The 21,032-nt window shown below is 46.9% G+C and overlaps 1 protein-coding gene across 1 annotated transcript in view; it reads right to left on the minus strand.

Annotated features, from left to right (window-relative positions):
* The window catches only part of LOC137439185 (putative voltage-dependent N-type calcium channel subunit alpha-1B), an 856,614-nt gene that overhangs the window by 535,313 nt on the left and 300,269 nt on the right, over positions 1–21,032 (minus strand). Inside the window, exons 16-17 of the mRNA XM_078766934.1 lie at positions 12,806–12,923; positions 12,215–12,282 (exon numbers count right to left, since the gene is read on the minus strand). Of these exons, the coding sequence (XP_078623060.1) occupies positions 12,215–12,282; positions 12,806–12,923 (186 nt within the window). The remainder of the gene's footprint in view (positions 1–12,214; positions 12,283–12,805; positions 12,924–21,032) is intronic.

Below are 21,032 nucleotides of genomic sequence, written 5' to 3' on the forward strand. Positions count from 1 at the left end.
ATATATTGTTGCCCGAAAAACGGGCTTGTCAGAATACCTGAGCTGTTTTGTTTCAATAAAGCAACTCGGACGAATTCCGTCTTTGGTCGCGTCAATTCTTTCGACTCGCGTTGGAGCGCAGTTCCTTCATTGGTGACCTACCGACATGGATACGGCAGTGACGCTTAAACTGCCTACCTTCTGGGAGGCTCACGCGGCTGTTTGGTTCGCCCAGGCGGACTCCCAGTTCGCCCTGCGAGGCATCACCGCGGACGACACCCGCTTCCACCATGTTGTGGCGGCGCTCGGTCCCGCCACCGCGGCCCGCGCCTTGAGCCTCCTCCAGCACCCGCCGGCTGCTGACAAATACGACGCGCTGAAGACGCTCCTCCTCGGTGCTTTCGCCCTCTCACCGGCAGCACGCGCACGGCGCCTGCTTGACCTGCCCGAGCTCGGCGACACGCGCCCGTCCGAGCGCATGGACTATATGCTCTCGTTGCTCGGCGAGCACTCTCCGGCATTCCTGTTCCGGGAGCTGTTCCTCCGTCAGCTGCCTAACCCGGTACGCCTCGCCCTGGCTGGCACGTTGATCACGGATTCCCGCGCCCTCGCCAGGGAAGCCGATAAGATCTCCTCGGCGGGCCAGCACATCGGCGCGGTTACCTGGAGCCCGCCGCCGTCCGAGGCGACGCCCACGACGCCCGAGCGCCCTGCGCGGTTGGAGGCCGAACTGCCGGTGCAACTGGCGGCCGCCACGCCGCACCGCCCGCTTCCGACACGACGGCCGGGGCCTCCACCTGACCGGGCGTGGTGTTATTACCACACCAGGTTCGGACACAAGGCTCGGACGTGCCGGCCCCCGTGCACTTTCGGCAGGTCGGGAAACGGCCGGGCCGGCGTTCATTCCCAGCCATGAGCGCCGGCCACTCGGGCAACTTGCTGTTTATTCGGGACAAAGCGTCTGGACGGCGTTTCCTGTGCGACACCGGTGCCCAACTGAGCGTCATACCTGCCTCCGAGCAGGACAGGCTGGACGCAGTTTGCGGCCCCTCTTTGGTCGCTGCTAATGGCTCGGCCATACGCACTTTCGGCCCACGCGTCGTCACCCTCTGCTTCGGCAGCCAGCGCTTTCAATGGACTTTTGTTACCGCCAGCGTCCCCGTGGCTTTGCTGGGCGCCGACTTCCTCTGCGCGCACGGGCTGCTGGTCGACGTCAAACGACGTCGCCTTGTCCACGCCGAGACCTTCAGCTCCCTGGCATGCACAATGAGCAGCTCCGCGCCGACCGAACTGGCGTGCGCCCTCCCGGCAACGAACGAGTTCGCTCGCCTGCTCGTGGAATTCCCGGCCCTCACGCGGCCGACGTTTTCGGCCGTCGCGGTGCGGCACGGGATCGAGCACCACATACCCACTACGGGCCCGCCGGTCTACGCCAGGGCCCGCCGCCTCGACCCAGCCAAGCTCGCCGTGGCAAAGGCCGAATTCGACGCGTTGGAGCACCTCGGCATCGTGCGGCGCTCCGATAGCGCGTGGGCCTCGCCACTGCACATCGTGCCAAAGCCGGGGGGTGGATGGCGCCCGTGTGGTGACTACCGCCGTCTCAATGACGCTACCACCCCCGACAGGTACCCGATCCCGCATATTCAGGACTTTTCCGCCCGTTTGGCGGGACGGGTCATCTTTTCGAAAATTGACCTGATACGGGGCTACCACCAGGTACCTGTCCGGGCGGCCGACGTCTCGAAGACGGCCGTCATCACGCCGTTCGGCCTGTTCGAATTTTTGCGGATGCCGTTTGGCCTCAAGAACGCGGCCCAGGCGTTCCAGCGCTTGATGGACGGCGTGCTGCGCGACCTGCCGTTTCTTTTCGTCTATCTGGACGACATCCTCGTCGCCAGCACGTCCCGCGCCGAGCACCTCCTCCACCTCCGAACACTGTTCGGTCGCCTCAGCGAGCACGGCTTAATTGTCAACCCGGTCAAATGCCACTTCGGCGCGACGACCGTTGACTTTTTGGGCCACCGCATCACCAAGACCGGGGCCGTGCCGCTGCCGACCAAGGTCGAGGCCATCACCACGTTCCCGCGTCCCCGTTCCATCAAGGCCCTCCAAGAGTTCCTCGGCATGGTGAATTTTTATCACCGATTCGTGCCCCGCGCTGCTCAGCTCATGCGGCCCCTTTACGAGGCCCTCCGGGGCAAGCCGGCCAAGCATGACATTGTTTGGTCCGCGGCCATGGACGCGGCCTTCGCCAGTGCCAAACGGGCCCTCGCCGACGCAACGCTGCTGGCTCACCCGGTGCTCAACGCGCCCATCGCCCTCACTACGGACGCCTCCAACTACGCGGTGGGCGCCGTCCATGAGCAATGGGTGGACGGGGTTTGGCAGCCACTCGCTTTTTTCAGCCGGCAACTCCGGCTGAACGAGTTAAACTACAGCACATTCGACCGCGAGTTGCTCGGGCTATTCCTGGCCGTTCGCCATTTCCGACACCTCCTGGAGGGCCGCCCGTTCACGGCTTTTGTCGACCACAAGCCGTTGGTCTACGCAATGGCTAAGGTCACGGAGCCGTGGTCGGCCCGCCAGCAGCGCCACCTCTCCGCCGTGTCGGAGTTCACCACGGACATCCAGCACGTCGCCGGCAAAGATAACGCCGTGGCCGACTGCCTTTCGCGGGCCAGCGCGAACGCGGTCCACCTCGGCGTGGACTTCACGCTCATGGCGGCCGACCAGACCACCGACGCCTCGGTGCAGGCACTCCGCGTGGCGGACACGGGCCTCCGCCTGGCCGACATCCCCTTCGCGGGCACCGTCCTGCTCTGCGACGTCTCCCAGGGCCAGCCTCGCCCCATCGTGCCCGTTTCCTGGCAGCGCCGCATCTTCGCCTCCATCCACGGCCTTTCTCACCCGGGCCGGAAAGCTTCTCAGAAGCTGGTGTCGGCGCGTTTCGTCTGGCACGGCCTTCGACGAAACATCCGCGACTGGGCCAACGCCTGCACGGCCTGCCAGCGAGCCAAGGTCCACCGCCACACCCAGGCCCCGCTGGCACCTTTCGCCGTGCCTGAACGGCGTTTCGACCACGTCCACGTGGACCTGGTGGGTCCCCTGCCCCCCTCGCGGGGGTTCACCAACCTGCTCACCATGGTGGACAGGACCACCAGGTGGCCGGAGGCCGTGCCCCTCACCTCCACCACCATCGCCGACGTGGCGCAGGCGTTCATCGCCACCTGGGTCGCGCGCTTCGGCGCACCAGCGGACATCTCGTCCGACCGCGGCCCACAGTTCACGTCTGAGCTTTGGGGCGCGGTCGCCCGTTCGTTGGGGGTCACGCTGTACCGCACCACGGCCTACCACCCCCAAGCCAATGGGTTGTGCGAGCGGTTTCACCGCTCCATGAAGGCCGCACTCATGGCCGGCCTTCAGGACGACGGTTGGGCCGACCGGCTGCCGTGGGTCCTTTTGGGCCTTCGCACGGCCCCCAAGGAAGACCTCCAGGCGTCCGCCGCCGAGCTCGTCTACGGCCAGCCACTCCGCGTCCCGGGTGAATTCGTGCCTGATGCTACCAGTCCCTGGTCCGCCGCTCGCCAGCGCTCGGACCTCCAGGAGGCCGCCCGACGATTTGCCCCCGTGCCGACGTCCCGCCACGGTGGCGCTTCGCACAGCGGAGTACGTCTTTGTGCGTCATGACGCGCACCGGGGGCCACTCCGGCCGCCGTACGACGGGCCCTTCTGGGTCCTGCGACGGGGCGACAAGTCTTTCATCGTCGACTTCGGCGGCCGGCCGGACCGGATTTCTGTGGACCGCCTCAAACCGGCGCACATGGACGTCGACCGACCACCACGGTTGGCCCTTCCTCCGCGGCGAGGCCGCCCCCCGTCCACAGTTCCCCCCGCTCGACCACCCACCACCACGTCAGACCCCTCCCCACGACCCTCCAGGGGTCGCTTCGGCCGGGTCATCCGGACCCCCCTTAAATTGACCCTGCCGGTGCAGGTCGATTCTGGAGGGGCGTGTGTAGCGGTTACCGCTGGATGTACATAATCGCCTTGCACCGGCCAGAACACGGCCAGACGCGCCTCTCCCGGGCATGCCCGGACTCACTGTTCCCGGGCACGCCCGAACCTCCCGGGCACGCCCGGTCTCGTCTTTCCCGGGCATGCCCGCTCTCGCCTTTCCAGGGCTCGCCCAGAGCGTCCGGGCATGCCCGCTATCGCCTTTCCAGGGCTCGCCCAGAGCGTCCGGGCATGCCCGCTATCGCCTTTCCAGGGCTCGCCCAGAGCGTCCGGGCATGCCCGCTATCGCCTTTCCAGGGCTCGCCCAGAGCGTCCGGGCATGCCCGCTATCGCCTTTTCAGGGCTCGCCCAGAGCGTCCGGGCATGCCCGCTATCGCCTTTCAAGTGCTCGCCCAGAGCGCCCGGGCACGCCCAGCCTCGACTTGCCAGGCCGCAGCCAAACACGCCCGGGCAGGTCCAGACTCGCCTTTCCAAGGCTCGCCCTTGATACCCGGGCATGCCCGGTATAGCTTTTGCCGGGCAAACTTCCCGACATAAATGTGTATATATATTGTTGCCCGAAAAACGGGCTTGTCAGAATACCTGAGCTGTTTTGTTTCAATAAAGCAACTCGGACGAATTCCGTCTTTGGTCGCGTCAATTCTTTCGACTCGCGTTGGAGCGCAGTTCCTTCAATATATATATATGTGTATATATAGTCACGTGAAAAAGTAAGTACACCCCATGTAAAGTTTTGACTTTGTCAACATATTTCAACATACAGCTACTTGATCTTCATTTCAACAATATTGATAGATAAAGGTGATATAATATAACAAATATCATGAAACATTTACATTTTGTAGTCCATTGTATAATTTAAATAAACATAAATGCAAATTTCGCATGTGAAAAAAGTAAGTACACCCCTACATTTATCACTACTTCAAATACCTAAAATTAGAATCAGGTGCACCAGCTCAGGTGCAAATGATTAGAACGTCGTTGGAGAGGATCTTGGAGGAACATGTCTTATTTAAACCTCAGACATTTAGTTTGGTTTGCTCTTTGTTCTTGAAGTGTGCGGCGTCACCATGCCTTGATCAAAAGAGCTCTCTGAGGCCTTCAGAAAGAAGGTTATAGATGCCTACGAGTCTGTGAAGGGATTTAAAAGGATCTCCAAACAATTTGAAATCAATCATTCGACTGTCGAGAAGATTATCTACAAGTGGAGAAGATTCCAAACAACTGCCAACTTGTTCAGGCCAGGCCGCCCCAGCAAGTTCAGCCCGAGAGCAGACCGCAAGATGATGAAAGAAGTCTCTAAGAACCCCAGAATGTCAGCACGGGACCTACAGGTAGCTCTTGCCACTGTTGATGTCAAAGTGCACGAGTCTACCATTTGAAAGAGGCTGCACAAATTTGATCTACATGGGAGGTGTGCCAGGAGGAAACCTTTGCTGCCCAGAAAGAACATCAGGGCAAGACTAAAGCTTGCCAATGAACACCTAGGCAAAGACCAGCACTTCTGGAACAATGTGCTCCGGACAGAAGAGTCAAAGGTAGAGCTATTTGGCCCCAGTACCCGAAGACATGTTTGGCGAAAACCAAAGACAGCATTTGACCACAAGAACCTGATACCAACTGTAAAGCATGATGGTGGAAATATTATGGTTTGGGGCAGCTTTGCTGCATCGTACTCGTACCGAGCGATAAAGGTATTGGAGCATGGAATGAAGATATTGGAAAGGGTGTTGGAGAGGAGGATAAGGAAAAAGATGAAGATTGACGAAATGCAGTTTGGATTTATGCCAGGAAGAGGAACGACAGACGTGCTCTTTATTGTGAGGCAGTTGCAGGAGAAGTACATGGAGAAGAGGAAGAAGTTGTTTCTTGGGTTTGTTGATCTGGAGAAAGCAATCGATAGGGTTCCACGCGACGTATTCACATGGGCATTGAGGAAGTTAGAAGTGGATGAATGGTTGATCAGAGTTATGATGGCAATGTACAAAAGAGCGCGCACAGCTGTAAGGACGAAGGATGGGAACAGTGGTGAGTTTGAGGTGAAGGAGGGAGTGCATCAGGGGTCGGTACTAAGTCCACTACTATTTGTAGCTGTGAGGGAGGTGCTGGCTCAGACCATAAAGGAGGGATTGCCGTGGGAGTTGTTGTATGCAGATGATCTGGTGTTGATTGCGGAAAGTATGGATAGACTGAAGGAAAAGATGAGCAAGTGGAAGGAATGTATGGAGACAAAAGGTCTGAAGGGGAATATCGGAAAGACGAAGGTGATGGCAAGTGGTAAAGCATGTGGTGAGCTGGAAAGAACTGGGAAGTGGCCATGTGCTGTGTGCAGGAAGGGTGTCGGAGTGAACTCCATTCACTCCGACATGTGCGCTGAGTGGGTTCATCAAAAATGTAGTGGTCTGAGAGGGTCATTAACCAGTGTGGCAGCTACATTCAAATGTAAGGTGTGCACAGAGGAAGCTGCAGATGGAGGAAATGTTGAGTTGGATCTTGGAGACGGCGTGAAGCTGGAAGGTGTGAAAATATTTTGCTACCTCAGAGACATGCTGAATGGAGAAGGTAGATCAGACTCGGCAATGGTTACTTTAGTGAGATGTGCATGGAAGACGTTTCGGGAACTGAGTGGCGTGCTGATGAGGAGGGGAGTGTCGTTGAAGCTGAAGGGAAAGGTGTATGCTGCATGTGTGAGAAGTGTTATGATTTATGGGAGCGAGACATGGGTCATGAATGTAGAGCAGCAACGAAGGCTGGAAAGGGTGGAAATGTGAATGGTTCGGTGGATGTGCGGAGTGTCGTTGAGAGAGAGGAAGACAAATGATGAATTGCGAAAGATGATGGGAATAGAGCCTGTGATTGATGCTGTGAAGAGGAACAGGTTGAGATGGTTTGGTCATGTGTTGAGGAAGGATGAAAGTGACTGGTTGAGAAGAGTGATGGAAATGAATGTAGAAGGAAGTAGAGGACGGGGAAGACCGAGAAAGACTTGGCTAAAGATGGTGGAAGAAGAAATGCGGGCAAAGGGGTTAACAAGGAGAGATGCAGAAAATAGGGCAAGATGGAGAAGATTGTCATGGGGACCGCAAGGCTAACCCCCGCTCTAGCAGGGAAAATGGCCTTAAAATGCATGTTGTTGTTGTTGTTGTTGCAGCTTTGCTGCATCAGGGCCTGGACAGCTCACCATGATAGAATCCACGATGAATTCTTCATTGTACCAGAGGGTGCTTGAGGATAATGTGAGGCCATCTGTCGGAAAGTTGAAGCTCAACCGAAGGTGGACCTTGCAACATGACAATGACCCTAAACATCTATCTATAATTCCAGTAATCTCTGTGTGTATGTGTGTGTGTATGTGTGTGTGTCTGTGTGTTTGTCTGTGACCGCTGTTTCTCGACAACCACGGGTCCGATATACTTGAAACTTGCCAGGTATATTGCTGGGGACCCGAGGATGTGCCTTTTCAAGGTTTGAAATTAATCGGACAAGTGGTTCCCAAGGTATGGTCACCGTACTCGCAAGCCGTTCGCTTTGGCTTTGCGAATGGACCAAACCATTTCATGTAAATAGAGGGGGGGGGGGGGGGTTCTACCGTACTCGCAAGCCGTTCACTTTGGCTTTGCGAATGGACCAAACCATTTCATGTAAATAGAGGGGGGGGTTCTGTGGTCGTTACTGCCACGTGGTTTCAAAGTTTTTTTTTGTTGTTGTTGTTTGCACGCATGTTTTTTTGCACCCACATACGGGCACGCCCTAGTACCAGTAAATCCACCAAGGAATGGCTGAAAAGAAAGAAATGGAGGGTTCTTGAATGGCCAAGTTAAAGCCCGGATCTAAATCCCAACAAGATGTTGTGGGGGGATTTGAAACGAGCTGTGCATGCAAGAAACCCCTCAAACATCACACAGCTGAAAGAATTCTGCATGGAGGAGTGGGCAAAAATTTCTCCCAGTCGATGTCAGAGACTGGTAGATAGTTATAAGAAACGCCTACTTGAGGTTGTTTCTGCCAAAGGGAGCAATACCACCTATTAGAGCCAAGGGTGTACTTACTTTTTCCACTTTCGAAATTTGCATTTATGTTCATTTAAATTACTAGGGCATGCCCGTACTATATATATATCTAAAATTATATCCCCCCCCTCTATTTACATGAAATGGTTTGGTCCAAAGCGAACGGCTTGCGAGTACGGTGACAATCCCCCCCCCTCTATTTACATGAAATGGTTTGGTCCAAAGCGAACGGCTTGCGAGTACGGTGACAATCCCCCCCCCCCCTCTATTTACATGAAATGGTTTGGTCCAAAGCGAACGGCTTGCGGAGTTTGGTAAAGAAATCGCCATAGCGTGCACAAACGCGCAGGAAAGCGAAAGAATCGCAAAGTAGTTTTAATTCGTTTTAAAACATAGTTTAACGCCAAAATAGTTTGCCAACGTGAAATAAATGAATACGCTCTCAAATGTGCCGTCCGAGGCAGAGTCTGTTCGCCACGTTCGGCACACGTGATAGCTCGCTGCTCTCTGATTGGTTGAATCGTTTTTTGGACATAGCTCGCTAACTACTTGTCCGATTAATATGAAACCTTGAAAAGGCACATCCTCGGGTCCCCAGCAATATACCTGGCAAGTTTAAAGTATATCGGACCCGTGGTTGTCGAGAAACAGCGGTCACAGACATACATACATACATACATACATACATACATACATACACACAGAGATTACTGGAATTATAGATAGATACAATAGACTACAAAATGTAAATGTTTCATGATATTTGTTATATTATATCACCGTTATCTGTCAATATTGTTGAAATGAAGATCAAATAGCTGTATGTTGAAATATGTTGAAAAAGTCAAAACTTTACATGGGGTGTGCTTACTTTTTCACGTGACTGTATGTATGTATGTATGTATGTGTGTGTATATATATATATATATATATATATATATATATATATATATATATATATATATATTACACACACACACACACACACATACACATACATACATAAAAGTTCAAAACACACCTGGTCACAAGTGTGCCGCACTGACCGGGTCCTCAGTCGAGGTCCTCAGCATCATCCCGTTTCGGCCCTTCAACCTCGATACGGTCAGCTGAGGTGGGCCAGCAGGGGCACATACACATCCACATGCAGCAACTACACCTGGATGCATACAAACCCCCACCCCCAGCCAGTGTGAACGCAGACGACAACAACAAAATCGCCTCCTCATCCAGAATCCACAGCACCAAACAAACATGGTGGAACACTCAAACACCCACATTTATACCCTTCACCACTCACCACCAAAACACACCAGATCATTTATACACACACATCCACACACAACACACAACCAACCACATACCCTTACCAACATGCACCACTCATGCAAACATGCAAAACCATTCATGCAAAACCACACCCACTCATGACCCACTCCTGCAACACACACACATGCACACACACACACACACACACACACACACACACACACACACACACCTCCATTTCTATTCCGTAACCTCAACCTACACTGTACAACGTGCCTCCATAAACTTCCTCCATATCCAAAATGAGCCTTTCAAGGCAACCTGGGCCACCTTGTCACACATCCTCCTTCTTTCTGTCCCACACCCTCCAAGCTGAGCAAGAAATGCAGAAAAGGAATTGCCAATATACCCTCTACACCCCATCTCAAATGGCTGGCTGACAAGAAACTCGCCAACCCTTCTCCCGGCACTCAGCCTCCAGCTCACTGTACTTTCCTCTCTTCCTCTCATGCACCTCTTCCATGTTCTCTTCCCAAGGTACAGACAATTCCCCAAAGATGACCTGTCTTGTTGCACCTGACCAAATGACAGTCAGGCCGCAACCTTGTCACACAGATCTCCTCTAGAAATACCAACTGTGGCTTTAGGTCTGCCACCACCTGCCAATCACAAGCATCTGACAGCCCTCTTGCTTTCCACCTCCTCCTCTTTCCACCTCTTACCACTTGGCCCTCTTTGACAAACCACACCTCTCCCCAATCAGTCTCCTTCTCCACTCTTCTCTCTCTCAGCCTCAGCACCTCTTGTTGCACCATCTGCACCACCACCGCCAGCACTTGATCATGTCGCCACCTGTATTGTCCTGCTGCCAATGCTACTGAACATGCACTCAGTGCATGCTGCACCGTTCCCACACCTCCACACAAATAACATCTCTCCTCCTGCAACAACCCCCACAATCTCAAGTTTACTGGTGATGGAAGCACATCATATGTTGCCTGCAACAGGAAATTCAACAATATTGGCTCCATCCTCCAAATCTCTTGCCACTTCAATATCCTCACCCGCACACCTTCCCACCTAGTCCAAGCACCTTGCTGTGCCTGTCCGACTGCTTTCACTTATCTCCCCTCCTCTTCCTTTCTTCTCACCTCCCTCTCAACCATCTTCCTCCTCTCTTTCACATATGCCTTTCCCCATCGCTCATGCTTCATCCACCCCAAGCCAATCAAGCCATGCTTCCCGTGCTGTACCATCCTCATGACCTCCTCCTGTTGCAACCGCTCCTCCATCTCGTCCACCTCTGCTCTTGCATTCCACTTCCAACTTCCCTTCTTCTCTGGGAGAGCATTCTTTACCACTGCATCACTTGAATCCCACAACATCATGAACTCCCGCACCCTCATCACCTTAAACTCCTCGGTTAATGATGTCAAGGGAAACTGGAGTTTTCCATCCTGACCATAAAAGGCAATATATATATATATATATATTGTCCTGTGGCTGGCTCTCAGTTACGCCACGGATGGCAATCGAGCTTTAATGAGGAGTTGACTTCAATCAATGGCAGATGATACGCGAAAGGGGGAGGGGGTGGGGGGGGGGGGGTTTGGGGATAATGCCGACTTACCTGGGTGGCCTCGACGATGTCTTCACCCTTTGAAAAGAAACTCACAGAAACGGAATTTTGGTACAAAAAATAAACGCGGCTTTATTGCCGGACCCCGAGAACAAAGAAATGCACCGATGAACTAAACCCCTCTGATGGAGCGCTCCCACACAGACCTCAACTACGCGACAAATGGAAGGGATAAATAAATTAAATGTCGTGTTCGTGTGGTGCGTCTTATCTTTTGTCTGGATGTCAGGTCGGTCAGGCTCCGTCCGATGCGGCTCTGGTCGGTGCAAACCGCTCGGTCCTGTGCTGGCGTATCACCGGCCCTCTGCGCGACATGAACGAGTCACGTGCAGCTCGCTCCTCCAGCCGTTCCCGGACTCGTTCACGCGGAGTCGCTCCCTTGTCTGGAACCAAGATGAGAGCTCCGACAGCACAGGAATGCACAATGGGCAACAGGAGAAGAAAGGAAAGGGTCTCCAACGCAGGAAGGCAGGAAGAGACAGGCAGAGGTGAAGAGGCGAAGAAGCGAAGAGAAGAGCGAAGGGGCCAATAGTCGAAGAACGAAGGGGTCAAATGTCGGTCTCTTCTCACTGTTATCAGATTCCCTCTGACGTCACTCGTGCTTCCCTTCCAATCAGCGCGTCGCTTCTTCCTTGCCTTTCGCGCCTTCCTCTCATCACCGGCGCTTCTCCTCCAATCATCGCGTAGCTTTTTACCGGTCTTTCGCGCCCGCCTCTCTGATTGTCCGAGCGCTTCGCGCCTTTGGTGTTACGTCATCGGTCGGTGGCCAATCAGTGTGGCATGTCCTTCACCTTCCTTACTCTGCCAATCAGTGACCTGGTTGTTACTCGCCCCTCCCCCCTGCCAATCACGAATCATCCTGGGCATGGCTCTCGGCCTGCCTGTGCAATGTCTGTCGCCATGCCTGTGTTATCAGCCCAAGTGCGTGGTCGCTTCCTGTCTGTTCTTCCGTAAGTTATTGTGGCGGAGGGGGGGATTTAATTAGTGCGGTGCGCTATTGGGCCGAACTAATGTATATGATGCGTTGCCATACGGGACAAATGGAATGATAACCAGGTCTGACGCACAGGGGAACTAGCAGAATCCCTACTCTACCTATCACACGATCATCCTTGTGTTATCACAGATATACACTTAATCCGACAAACCGGGCTAAACAGGTCCCTGACTTACTGTACATCGAAATGGTGGTTCTTCTTCACGACATCGGAGCACCTACCTATGCAGATCTACCTGTATCTATATATCCCCCTCCCCAAAATTCATAACAATATATATACATAAACACATACACACTTACCTTTGTAAGCTCTTGTGCGTTGGCCAAGTTATCCACAGCAATTGCAAGGAACACATTGAGAAGAGTGTCTGTTTGTGACGAAGTTAAGAACGTTCATCTTGTTGCTTTGTCTTGAGAGTAACACTCTATTCATTAGCTGCAATGTGTTGATTAAGCAGATATCGTTTTGTGTACCAGTAGTAGTTTTAACAATCGTACTATTGAGTACAGTACCATTATTACCATGACTGTTGTAGAATCAGCAAAAACTAAGCATGGTGGTGGTTAAACAGTTAAGGTGGATGGCTTGACATATTCGGGTCCTGAGGTCAAGCCCCTGTCATGCCATTAAATTAACACCACGAGGGTTGACTCAGCTTGTTGACTTCCGAAGTCAGCAAATTGAGTACCAGCTGACTGGTAATGGGGGCACTGCATCAGCGGCACAGCGGCATCCCAATAAAATGATGCAGTCAAACAGCCACAGTCTGGATACGAAGCACCGCCACCGGACAAAAACCGAATAACTTGTTATCGGAAAGTTTCACATTTTTCCTACACGAACACAAATCGTTCCATCAACCAATGCACCAATCCCTCTCTCATGGATACAGTTTCCAAACAGTGTAAGGATGATGAAGTAGACACAAGAAAACATTCCTCTGTTGACGCCACCCTGCGATTTGATGGCATCGTACATGACAACGTTCCAATCCTCTCCAGTCAGGACCTGAGGCCAAGCCCATCCATAATTATGTCACATCACTCAGAAGGTCAGGAAGGGATTGTACAACAGTGATAATGACATCAACACACCGTTTGCCTCTGCACAAAGATCAAAAGTCTTGTCCAATCTTCCTTTGAAAGCTCATCACATGGAAATTTATGGGGCCACCAATTGAGTAATCACGAAGAAGATCACTAAACATTCCACAGATCAAAAATAAAAACCAAAATGCATCACTTACATTATAAAAGGTACCCGAACACAGTGAACAAAGTGACAGTTGATTTGTAATAACATACTGTTCCATTGAAGGGGGAAGATCCTGAGCTAGACTGTGGTAAGTGTGGTGTCCTCGACACATCACTATATCTCATGATTATTGTGTGGCCATTGGTAACTCAAGGGTGGTTCGTTATGATGTTTGTTTCTTCCCCTCCACTGCCAAACTCTGGAACTCTTTACTTCCCAGGTATTTACAAACACTTATGATATTCCCCTTTTCAAAAATCAGATTTTCTGCTTTCTCAAAAACTCATTGACTATTCTCTCCTTCTTCACTTTTATATCAATGCAGCTCTTTTAATTAGGCCTGGCCTCGATGAGGATTTATATAGTCTGTGCCTGGAGCCTTCTACTTAAAAAATAAAAATGAAAAAAAATGGTCTGTGTGTTTCAAGTAGGTTAGATTGTCATTTAACAGGGACCTGTCAGAGTAACTCATTTGTTACACATGACGCTGAGGAGGCAGCGTAATTTGTAGACTGGTTAGACATTAATTTTGTGAGCGTAAACATCTCATGTTGTGGAGGGGGCTAGTTGGTGAGATTTCCCATGAGAGAGGAACACATGCCAGGTGAGCGAAAGCCCATCACAATCTCTCTCGCCAGTGTGTGTCAGCCAAGGTGGTGTAAGGTGCTGTGGAGAAGGAAATGCCATCGTGCATTTATTTTTAATGGTACTGTGACGCGGGAAGAATTAAGCAAGACACAGGATGGTGGTTGATACTTGCTGTATTCGAATATGCAGGTATGAGGTAATGAAAGAACCCCCTGTCTGACCAGGGTACAGAGGAAAATGAGAATGCTGGTCGATCCGTCCGAATCTCACGTCAGCAAGCAATTAAATCTCCCGTTTTCCTGACGATGATCAATGCATGCGCCCAACGACGAAATGGCGGCAGCGTTTCGAACATGCCGGATGTGACGTATGGGAGAAGGTGCATGGGAGCAGGCTAAATAAGTTTCAACCAGGATGTGATGTATGCCACGAAGCGTGCATGCTCAAAATTAATCGCTTACACAACTGCCCCGTGAATAGTATGATTTTGCTGGTTCTGGCTCACTTTGCCCCCGACTATGGTTCAATATGGTTCAATATGGTTCAATATGGTTCAATATGGTTCAACATGGTTCAACATGGTTCAACATGGTTCAACATGGTTCAACATGCTTCAATATGGTTCAACATGGTCCATTTTTTTATTTTTCTATTTTCCCAAAAAGAATTATTTAATTTTCAGTTTTTTAAATTTAATTTTCAATAATTTCAATTTTTTCAATTTTCCCAATTTTTTCAATTTTCCCAATTTTTTCAATGTAATGATATCATTTGATATGTAATGATATAATTAATGTAATGATAATGTAATGTAATTAATGTAAATGTAATGATTAATGTAATGATATAATGTTCAATTTTTTATTATATAATTTTCCCAATATAACCACCTTTAGAGGCCATTTTTCCCCGCAAAGCGGGGGTTGGCCTTTTTCGGGAACCATGGTTGTTGTTGTGTTTTGGTCCCCTTTTTGAAGCAATGTTTTACGGCCGGATGCCCTTCCTGACGCCAACCCTTTTTGCCGCCTTTAACGACAAACAGGGAATTACCAGTGAACTGGTACTCAATTAGCCGACCTCGGAAGGATGACGGGCTGAGTCAACCCCCCTGGCGTTAATTCAGCGATCGATTCAAACCCAGGATCCTAGGATCCTAAGCCGGCACCCTAGCCGCTAGCCCAACACCAGGTTTCCCAATGTTTTTATATAATTTTCAATTTATATTTAAAAAGCCATATTTGACATCTAGACTCCAGATGTTGCTGTTGAGTTGATATGAAGTGATATGTGTATTCTTTTTTTCTGATGAAAGCATTTTTAAAATTGATGTTGGTTTAAACACTGTTTTGAATATTAATTCATTTTTATGTAACCCTCGTTGAAATATTAGATTGAAGTACTGAAAACATAACCCCCAAATAATTTAACTTACAGCACAGGAAGTGAGTGAACCCACTTCCTGATTGCATCATTTCCTTCAAGCCTCTGTCATGCACATGTCGGTGCCTGCCATGTTTGGATAGAGTTTCAAACCTGCCATGGCCAATTATCCCAGAATGGGATAATGAGTCGACACATAATGGTGTGTATGTATATGTGTGTATGTATATGTGTGTATGTATATGTGTGTATGTTAAGTGTATGTTGGTGTGTGTGTGTGTGTGTGTGTGTGTGTGTGTGTGTGTGTGTGTGTGTGTGTGTGTGTGTGTGTGTGTGTGTGTGTGTGTGTGTGTGTGTGAGAGAGAGAGAGAGAGGGGAGAAGAAGAAGAAGAAGAAGAAGAAAAAAGAAAAGAAAAAAAAAAAGATCGAGATACATATAATAATTGTGTATTAAATGAAAACAATTAATTAACACATTATTATTCTCTCTTATAGGAAATTGTATCTAAGATGCAACATGAAAACACTGCTTTTACCACAACTTGGGGTGAAATGATTGATTTGTTTGAAGACTTTTTTTTAACAACCAAGACCCACAGAATGAGTTCTACCCTGATGATCCAGCAGACAAGTTTCACTCTGGAGACTCCACCTGTGTGGAACTATACCTTCAAATTGATGAACTGGATTCAAACCTCTTATCAATGCAGGTAAGATTTTATTTTAATGTATACAAATAATAATCGTGTATTAAATGAAAAAATTAATTAACACATTATTATTCTCTCTTATAGGAAATAGTATCTCAGATGCAACATGAAAACACTGCTTTTACCACAACTTGGGGTGAAATGATTGATTTGTTTGAAGACTTTTATCAGCAGACTAGATGTAATGAAACCTTTAGAATAAACCTTCCTTCTTTTAAACTTTGTCATTATAGGTTTATGCAATTCATCAGCCAAAAGCTGCTCAGTCTTGATGACATCATGAGAGCTTAATATGTTTTTGAGGGCTCTGTTCACGGTGAAACACCTGGGTAACCAAGACCAAGTTTCAATTCAGCACTTATCCATTTTTTCACAATAAACCTGTCAACTTTCTCTCTCAACGTTGGATTTTGTATCAAAGACAAATTATACAACATTTCTCTGTCTGCTTCATGTTTTTCATCCAATGTAGTGGTATTCCCATAAGCAATATCATGCTTCATACACACTTCATCAACCCTATTTATAGGTTTAGACCAAGGTTTAGGATTGTCAGCCTCATCTAATCTTTTATCCAGGTTTGTCCCTGGGCCACCGAAGGAATATCCAGGAAGGTGTAATTCCCCTGGAATTCCAGTTGTTGTAAATTTACTACCCGACAAAAACTTTTGTATATCTCCTCCGCTTTTACGCTCGTGTGTGTGTGCCCGGTGTGTGCCGGTGTGCCCCGGTTTAGAATAGGTACACCGTATCCCTTCATGTCATAAGAGGCGGCTAAAGGGTTGGCGTCAGGAAGGGCATCCGGCCATAAAAACATTGCCTCAAAAAGAGCACTATGATGATTGCCATGGGGTTTGCAAGGCCAACCCCCACTGTAGCAGGGAAAATGGCCTTAAAAAGGCCTTCTCTTCTCTCTTCTCCACTTTTATGCTTGGAAATGAATTGACACTTTTTAGAGCCACACACTAAACATATTCCCTTTTGATAACTTTATTATTTTTACTTTTAACATACGAAATCTTTTTAGGAATAGTTTTCTTTTTAAACTTTACACAATAACTCATTTATTTATGAGAAAAATTCACCCAGAGTGCAAAAACCTTTTTGGTTTCCAACATATACATTTCTATCTTGATTTTTAAAATATAAAGAATCCTGAGGAATGCCTTCACTCTCTCCTCCATTTATTTAGAATGGAGAGATCTATGTAAAAAATATCTATGTAAAACTTTACTAAAGTCAATAACACCAACATCATCAACTACATAATCTTTTTCTTCTTCTTTATCTCCACTTTCTCGTTTAAACCTCCTCCCTGAAATTGCAGTTATTCTTGAAATTAATATTTTCATTAGACTTTTAATTTCTTTATTTTCCTCCTCAGTGCATTGAGTTTGATTTATTTTCTGCAATACCTCCAATCTTTTATTAATCTCACAGTTTCCATATTTTTCCTCCCTCTAGCTTTCCTCACTCTTTCTCTCTTTTCTCTCTCCTCCTTCTTTTTCTCCCTTTCCTTCTTCTCTCTTTTCTCCCTTTCCTCCCTCTCTCTTTTCTCCCTTTCCTCCCTCTCTTCTTCAACTCCTTCCTCAACCCTTGCTACCCTTGAACCATCTCCTCATAGAATATTATATATATTCATATGGATTTTGAGATATTCTTGTATCTGTAATTATTTTTCTTATAATAGGATACTGTGGAAGTGTAACTCAGTGTAACTTATTAATTGGCACTGGTAACTTATTAATTAACACTGGTAACGAAGCAGATACATTTTACCTGCAAACTCTGTGAAAGACGAGTTCGTAAATGAGTGTCAGGAATGTGCCCGAACATGATAATCTCTTGTCCACCTGGTCACAGCCCCTGGCTGGAGCACCCCCCTATCGTTTGGTAAACGGAACTCACAGCGGGAGGGGAGCGAGCTGATGCCAGGACTTGGTGCATGCATGACCTCGGGGCATTAGCGGAGAAAGGATTAACGTTCAGCGGACAGGGGATTAAGTCCAGTTTGTCCATATAAACGAGAGCAAACGTTGAGTCAAGAGAACTCGTGAGCAGAAGCTCTGACCGACGGGAGTGGCGGAGGAACATCGGCCGAACGAGAAGGACCATGCGAAAAGAGTTAACCTGGTCCATTGAATTAAGCGGTATTATTTGGTAATTGGAATGAAGTGAATAACCAGTTAATAAACCAGACCTTTTGTAAAACCTGTGTCCGGTCATTGGAGTCTTGAGTCTCAGCTACAAATTCCCCTACAATCTGGAGGCACCGCTGGGATTTCGAGTGGACGTCGCCAAGGTGAGCATGACGTCTTGGGGATCTGTCCATTATGAAATATGAATTCTGAAGATGGAGGATTTGGTGTGTGGGACTTGTGATTGTCCATAGGTAATCCAAGGATGAAACGTTTTAAAATGATTCTATTTATTCGTGAGCTTGCGAGGACATGACGCTGGGTATTAAAAGCCTTGCCCAGATCTGCGGGCAAATCGGCTCATGAAGTGCACCATGAGACGATTTGTTTGCCGGGTCGGTAAGGTTCGGTAAGGTCCGTACACGTGTACAATCGTGTACACCCGTTTTAAATAAATAGATAAATAATTTTTTTTCAAATGAAAATTAAGGATTTTTCAAATTGTTGTTGACTTTTGGCCTATGTTAAATAAAATAGTTGTTGATTGAACTAGTTGAGGGATATATAAATCCCAAGTCATTCGAATTCGAAAGTCAATTCGAATGACAATTCGAATGTCAAGTGAATCGAATGAAAATTAAGGATTTTTCAAATTGTTGTGGACTTTTGGCCTATGTTGAATAAAATAGTTGTTGATTGAACTAGTTGACGGATATATAAATCCCATTCGAATGTCAAGTGAATCGAATGAAAATGAAGGATTTTTCAAATTGTTGTGCACTTTTGGCCTATGTTGAATAAAATAGTTGTTGATTGAACTAGTTGACGGATATATAAATCCCATTCGAATGTCAAGTGAATCGAATGAAAATTAAGGCTTTTTCAAATTGTTGTTGACTTTTGGCCTATGTTGAATAAAATAGGTGTTGATTGAACTCGTTGACGGATATATAAATCCCATTCGAATGTCAAGTGAATCGAATGAAAATTAAGGATTTTTCAAATTGTTGTTGACTTTTGGCCTATGTTAAATAAAATAGTTGTTGATTGAACTAGTTGAGGGATATATAAATCCCAAGTCATTCGAATTCGAAAGTCAATTCGAATGACAATTCGAATGTCAAGTGAATCGAATGAAAATTAAGGATTTTTCAAATTGTTGTGGACTTTTGGCCTATGTTGAATAAAATAGTTGTTGATTGAACTAGTTGACGGATATATAAATCCCATTCGAATGTCAAGTGAATCGAATGAAAATTAAGGATTTTTCAAATTGTTGTGGACTTTTGGCCTATGTTGAATAAAATAGTTGTTGATTGAACTAGTTGACGGATATATAAATCCCATTCGAATGTCAAGTGAATCGAATGAAAATTAAGGCTTTTTCAAATTGTTGTTGACTTTTGGCCTATGTTGAATAAAATAGGTGTTGATTGAACTAGTTGACGGATATATAAATCCCATTCGAATGTCAAGTGAATCGAATGAAAATTAAGGATTTTTCAAATTGTTGTGGACTTTTGGCCTATGTTGAATAAAATAGTTGTTGATTGAACTAGTTGACGGATATATAAATCCCATTCGAATGTCAAGTGAATCGAATGAAAATTAAGGATTTTTCAAATTGTTGTGGACTTTTGGCCTATGTTGAATAAAATAGTTGTTGATTGAACTAGTTGACGGATATATAAATCCCATTCGAATGTCAAGTGAATCGAATGAAAATTAAGGCTTTTTCAAATTGTTGTTGACTTTTGGCCTATGTTGAATAAAATAGGTGTTGATTGAACTAGTTGACGGATATATAAATCCCATTCGAATGTCAAGTGAATCGAATGAAAATTAAGGCTTTTTCAAATTGTTGTGGACTTTTGGCCTATGTTGAATAAAATAGTTGTTGATTGAACTAGTTGACGGATATATAAATCCCATTCGAATGTCAAGTGAATCGAATGAAAATTAAGGCTTTTTCAAATTGTTGTTGACTTTTGGCCTATGTTGAATAAAATAGTTGTTGATTGAACTAGTTGAGGGATATATAAATCCCATTCGAATGTCAAGTGAATCGAATGAAAATTAAGGATTTTTCAAATTGTTGTTGACTTTTGGCCTATGTTAAATAAAATAGTTGTTGATTGAACTAGTTGACGGATATATAAATCCCATTCGAATGTCAAGTGAATCGAATGAAAATTAAGGATTTTTCAAATTGTTGTGGACTTTTGGCCTATGTTGAATAAAATAGTTGTTGATTGAACTAGTTGAGGGATATATAAATCCCATTCGAATGTCAAGTGAATCGAATGAAAATTAAGGATTTTTCAAATTGTTGTTGACTTTTGGCCTATGTTGAATAAAATAGGTGTTGATTGAACTAGTTGACGGATATATAAATCCCATTCGAATGTCAAGTGAATCGAATGAAAATTAAGGATTTTTCAAATTGTTGTTGACTTTTGGCCTATGTTGAATAAAATAGGTGTTGATTGAACTAGTTGACGGATATATAAATCCCATTCGAATGTCAAGTGAATCGAATGAAAATTAAGGCTTTTTCAAATTGTTGTTGACTTTTGGCCTATGTTGAATAAAAAAGTTGTTGATTGAACTAGTTGAGGGATATATAAATCCCATTCGAATGTCAAGTGAATCGAATGAAAATTAAGGATTTTTCAAATTGTTGTTGACTTTTGGCCTATGTTGAATAAAATAGGTGTTGATTGAACTAGTTGACGGATATAAAAATCCCATTCGAATGTCAAGTGAATCGAATGAAAATTAAGGCTTTTTCAAATTGTTGTGGACTTTTGGCCTATGTTGAATAAAATAGTTGTTGATTGAACTAGTTGACGGATATATAAATCCCATTCGAATGTCAAGTGAATCGAATGAAAATTAAGGCTTTTTCAAATTGTTGTTGACTTTTGGCCTATGTTGAATAAAAAAGTTGTTGATTGAACTAGTTGAGGGATATATAAATCCCATTCGAATGTCAAGTGAATCGAATGAAAATTAAGGATTTTTCAAATTGTTGTTGACTTTTGGCC

This window comes from Myxine glutinosa, chromosome 13 (genome assembly GCF_964187855.1).
Source record: "Myxine glutinosa chromosome 13, kmMyxGlut1.1, whole genome shotgun sequence".
NCBI classification, from domain to species: Eukaryota; Metazoa; Chordata; class Myxini; order Myxiniformes; family Myxinidae; genus Myxine; species Myxine glutinosa.